General features: G+C 41.8%; 1 protein-coding gene across 1 annotated transcript; it reads right to left on the reverse strand.

Annotated features, from left to right (window-relative positions):
• Window positions 1–192: 192 nt before the first annotated feature.
• On the reverse strand, window positions 193–4,158 carry LOC129759325 (uncharacterized; the record flags this gene model as incomplete). Its single annotated transcript, XM_055756731.1, has 1 exon — window positions 193–4,158. A coding segment is annotated over exon 1 (3,966 nt), but the record flags the coding sequence as incomplete, so codon positions are not given.
• Window positions 4,159–6,000: the final 1,842 nt, after the last annotated feature.

The raw sequence follows: 6,000 nt of genomic DNA on the forward strand, positions 1-6,000 counted from the left end.
GTACTTTCGGTGATCGGATGATAGCCAACATAGCACCGTTTTGGAGTCCGTCCAAAAGTACCGTTTGTTTATCGTGACTGTGGTTGATTCCATTATTGATTTTGAGAGTCTGGCTCCTATAACACTAGCTTGAAGTTCGGATCGTGGTATTGATAAAAATTTAAGCGGAGACACTCTCGTTTTCGAGCTAACCAAACCACATTCCACTATTCCGTTATTCTCGAATCGTAGGTATGTTACAGCTGCCATACCGTTCTCGCTGGCATCAACGAAGGTATGTAATTGAACGTCGGTGCTGAGATTTATTGGTACCAAGGAGCGATAGCAGCGAGGGATTTCGACTTGAGTCATTGTCGGAAGCACTTCGAGCCAGCGTTTCCATTTCTGGAACTCTTTGTGTTCTATAGGGTCGTCCCATCCTACTGACGTTCTCCATATTTCCTGAAGCAGGCATTTTAGAAACATTAAGAAATGACCAACTAACCCCAATGGGTCGAATATCTGCATCAGCGTGCGTAGAACCTCGCGTTTTGTGGGTATTTTATTGCCAGAAATAAGAGCCGGATCAATTCTTGGAGATACTTTGAATACGAAACAATCCTTCGACGTATCCCACCACATTCCAAGAACTTTTTCTGTAGTTTCTTCTTTACCGATGTTCATGTCAATATCGCTTGGTACATCTGACTTTAACCGACCTTCTAAGGTATCTGATACTATGGAGGAGTTGGAATGAAAATTTCTTATTTCGAAACCAGCGTGGCTGTGAATCGTTTTTACCTCACTAGCTAACGTTATCGCTTCTTTTTCAGTTTCAACGCTAAGCAACATGTCATCAACATAATGATTTTCGACTATGGCTTTAGCTGCAGCTGGATACTGATGTTTGTATAGCTCAGCGTTTCGATTTTTGATAAACTGAGCTGTACATGGTGATGAACATGCGCCAAACGTCATCACTTGCATTATGTAAGTCGAAGGCATTTTTGTTCCTGGATCTCTGCCCCAAAAGAAACGCTGGCAGTGCTGGTCTTCTCTACGTATTAGTACCTGGTGGTACATTTCGCGTATATCACCGCAAACAGCGAATTTGAACTCGCGAAATTTTAGCAGGACGGAGAAAAGCGAAGTTAATTGGTCAGGGCCCTTCAGTAGCACCGAGTTCAGTGAAATGCCATGTGCTTTTGCAGCAGCGTCCCAGACCAATCTTGTTTTGCCAGGCTTGTTGGGGTTGGTAATAGGAAATACAGGAAGATACCATACCCTCGGATGTTTTTCACCTAACTCGTCGGCCGTAAGTTTTCGAGCATAACCCTTATTGACGTAATCATCAATTTTATTGTCAAGTATCTTAGTCAGCTCTGGGTCCTTTTGCAGTCGCCTTTCTAAACACTGCCAACGGCTAAGTGCCATACTTTTACTGTCGGGTAGGCGGACATGATCGTACTTCCATAGGAGAGTGGTTTCGTAATGACCTTCTTTAAGATGCGTGGATGATTCGAGTAGCGAGATCGCTCTTTGATCATCTTTCGAATTGAGTGCAACGTCTCCCTTCGTCAATCCGAGGTTTTCTATGGCAAAGAAATTCTTCATGGCTGTGTGGAGGTCCTCGTCACTGGATTTTTCGCATGAACACTGTAGCACTGAATGGTAGTTGATTATATGTTGGTACCGAGTCGAGTTCGAACCATCCGAACCATGACGTCCGTAGACCGTCCATCCAAGACGTGATTTGACCGCTATCGGTTCTCCGGATTTTCCTTCCAGACTCTTCACAGGATGCCCCAGATTGGCGTGATCTACACCTATTATAATCTTGGGACAAGCAGCTTCATAGGATTGAATCGGAACGTTGTGCAAATGTTTGAAATGTTTCCTCATATCCACCATATTCAACGTTTGAGGTCTAATGTTCAAGGACTTCACGGTTCTCACGTTTTTGATAGGATATTTTTTCATGTTTTCGCCGGTTCCTGATATTTCCAAATTTAATTTTCGCGATTCGTCTTCCCTGCGTTGAGTCCCGCTTGTCCATCGAAGACAAAGGCTTTGGTTAGGACCATCCAGTTGAAGTTCTTTGGCAACTTGATCTTCCATCAGGGTTAGCTCGGAGCCGTCGTCGATGAAAGCGTAAGTATGAAGCTTTTTAGTAGCGCTGTGAAGAATTACTGGAACTATTTGAAACAAGACTCCACTAGCAGTTCCTTGATTGACATTGCAGCTTCCCACAACCGTTGTCGTTGGTTGGGGACGTGGCTTCGATTTTGCAGGATTATGAAGTAGCGGGTGATGTAGGAAAGTACATCCATTCTGGCCGCATTCCTTGCGCCGTCTGCAGGGTCCACTATGTCTCTTGATGCATTTGCGACATAATCCGTTTTCGTTGACTATTTTCCATCTGGAGTTATAGTCCAGTTCCAAAAATAATGAGCACTTGTCAGCTGCGCCACAGTGGCCGGAACAAGTAAAACAGTGCTCCTTTCGAACATTCTTAATTTCTTGATGGGTCATATTAGTACTCTGAGAGTTTTGATCTAAGGTGTCCTCGTTATCGCTGGGTTCCTCATGATGGTACAAGTAACCCTCCTTGTCTCGCCGATTTTTTGAAGAGGAGTTTGAGTTGATTACCGAGCTTGCGTCTTCCGCTATGGTGTACAACCAGCTGTTAAATTGTAACAATGTTGGGCTGGCGACATTTCTCGAATGTTCAGCCCACTGCATCTGCAGATTTGTGGGCAGCTTTTGAACCAATTCGAATCGCAATGAAGCATTGTACGCAAAGTCCGGTACACCGCAAGCCTCTATATTGGCACACAAGTTTCCAACTGTCAGTGCAAAATTAACGATCGTCTCAAGTCTTTCCATACTTGGAGGGGCAATTTTCCTTATTTTCGTCACGACAGCATGGACAATGGATTCGGGTCGACCGAAAAGCATCTTCAGTATCGACATTACGCCTGAAATGTTGCTTGGATGGAGGAGACGAGATCTGACAGCTTCTAATGCCTTTCCCTTTAGGCATTTCCGAAGTCTCAACATATTCTCTTCATTTGAGAATCCGCACATGTGGGTCGATGAGTTGAATGTCGTAATAAAAAGAGGCCAATCTTCGGAGTTTCCGTCAAATTCGGGTAGTTCCCTGGAGACAGCTTGGCGAGCAGCTAATTGGCTTCTATTGATAGTACCGATATCATTATCACCGTAAGTGGGCTGCGATAAAGCATGTTGCAATGTTGTTGGACGCGGTATCGCTGATGGGTGCGATAAAGCTGGTGGATGATGTATGTCACGGTCACGATTCCTTGCGACTTCAGCTAACGGTGTAGAACGCTTTTCCGGGTTGAATTCATGTGGTACGTACGCATTCTCGTTCCGAGACGGGGCAGGGTTGATCTGCAGTTGATTGATTTTAGGCAGGTTAATTTCTTCAATCGGGTCGCTTCCAGCTATCAAGACAGATTCACTTCTACCCAGGTTAGTTTTATCGATCCAACTCTCGATCGCCGATAATTTATCTATTTCGCTGCGGTCATCAACTGTGCCTTCTTCCAGGGCGGCCTCTTCTAGGATCAAGAATTTTTGCTCTACGTAGTGTTGCTTAAGTTCCGTCAGGGCCTTTAGTTTCTTCAACCGAAGTTCAGCGATCCTCCTCGTACTGCTGCTAGAGATAATCGAACTCCTGATAGACTTGACTTCATCATGATCATCGGGTTTGGTTTCCGGATTCTGAACTACTATAGTTTTCTCCTTATTCGCTGGCTTACTTTTACTTGTGATAGTCTCACATAATGGGCACTTCCAATTTGTTTGATCCGCTACACTGGGTGTTACTTCCACACAGGAATAATGGTACCAAACCTCACATTGGTCACAAAGCACCATCCTACTAGTGTCCCGTTCATCGCATTTGCCACAGTGAAAATCTTTACGTTTCCTTACCGTTCGTAGTGGATTGCGTTTGGTTTTAGATTTCGTCGCTATCTTAAGTGCCTTGACTTGTTTAGGTTTAGCGCCGAGCTTGTTTTCTTCCGGGACGATGGTGGATATTGTGTTGTTACCCGTCGTTGGAATTTCTTGTTCTACCGTGTTTACTTTTTCGCTCCGTACGTTAGCATCTTGATCCGCTAGTTTCTCGTTATTCAATGTCGTGCTCGCCATTGAACAAATTTTGTATGATGTTGCGAGACAGTGAAACCAGTTTAATTTTGTTAATTTATTCCAGGTGTGAAGAATACAAAATTTCTAAAAGTAAAGTGACGTTAGAATATGTGTAATAAGATTAACTTAGTTACGCTTACGTTCAGTATTTAACTGTCACACAACTAGAAGGCACTTGTAATAATAAGTTGTACGGAATGTACGAAGGTGTAGTGACCTATAATGTTAGAGGTTATGTTGTATATCACTGCTTTTAGAGACGATTTATTTGAAGCTTACCGCGGCGGTACTTCGATATGCGCTTCTTTAGTGGTCACTAGCAGCTTTGCTCGAAGGCGATTGTAACGAGAGCTAACGTATGAGGGTAAAACTATAGATTAAAGTTGAGTTAAGCTGATCTTTTTAGTTTCTTACCGGATGTAGGCAGTTCAATGTGCTTAGCTTTTAATTGCGAAAGGCACTATCGATAAAGGTCGTAATTTACGCAGATCCAGCTAGATACAATAAGAATGTTAGCACTAATCGATAGATATTTAAGTATTGTACCTACAGATTCACTAGATTAAACTTTATAATCGCCAAATCTCTGAATTTTAACGTGATCTAGTTTCGAAACTAAACGTGGAATCGTTTTAACCGTAGCTTGAATGACAAATCAAATTTTCACCTATTCTCTTTTCCTAATCTTTTGACATGTTGTTAGTGTTCCTGCTGTGAAAGCATGTTTGACGTTTTTGGTCGATGATGGTTCGATGATAGGGGAGCGATGGGTTCGATGTTTGGATCGGCGGTCGCAACAGTCATTTTTGTCATTTGTGTCATTTTTGTCATTTTTGTCATTTTTGTCATTTTTGTCATTTTTGTCATTTTTGTCATTTTTGTCATTTTTGTCATTTTTGTCATTTTTGTCATTTTTGTCATTTTTGTCATTTTTGTCATTTTTGTCATTTTTGTCATTTTTGTCATTTTTGTCATTTTTGTCATTTTTGTCATTTTTGTCATTTTTGTCATTTTTGTCATTTTTGTCATTTTTGTCATTTTTGTCATTTTTGTCATTTTTGTCATTTTTGTCATTTTTGTCATTTTTGTCATTTTTGTCATTTTTGTCATTTTTGTCATTTTTGTCATTTTTGTCATTTTTGTCATTTTTGTCATTTTATACGTTTGTCAAAAGCCTTCTTCAGATTCTCAGTAAAATTTTTTGGAAAAAAAAAATTCCCGATGGCTTGTGCTTGTTAGAAAATCCAGATTTGTGCACCCCTAATTACTAATAAAGTGTTCCATTTATACCATTTTTTCCACATAAACCAACACCCCGATGTATCTAGCTCGTTCATCCCGTCGGCTTCGATTCTTGACAAAACCGCAGAACTTGCACAAGACTGTTTTTCAATGAAGCCTCACGTTTAACGTTTACAGTCCAGCTAAACGAAGAGTAAAATCATTGGTCAACGAGCATCGACAATCAAAACCGAAACGATTTATATCTCACCCACTTATATTAATGACCGGCTCACATTTTGTCGCCTGACTGCGCAACAACAACTGGGTATAGCTTAGCTACAATCTTTGAATGCTGGACATTGTAAGACGATGCGTTCCGGCGGCCGACCATCAGTTGATTGTTGGGACAAAACATGCATCTCGGAGAGGATTCTCGATATTCCGAGGACATGCCTTTTCGAAGCCGCGCCGTACTGTGAGAATGGTCATTATTTATCACCTATCTAGAACCGTTGACATGTTCTTTGCTTCCACGGATTCCCGATCGACAAACGATTCAAGTTACCTTTTTGGATGAAGAATATGGGTTTCAGTGACTTTTGAGGAAGCAAAGTAGTT

The sequence above is a fragment of the Uranotaenia lowii genome, unplaced genomic scaffold (assembly GCF_029784155.1).
Source record: "Uranotaenia lowii strain MFRU-FL unplaced genomic scaffold, ASM2978415v1 HiC_scaffold_1399, whole genome shotgun sequence".
NCBI lineage: Eukaryota > Metazoa > Arthropoda > Insecta > Diptera > Culicidae > Uranotaenia > Uranotaenia lowii.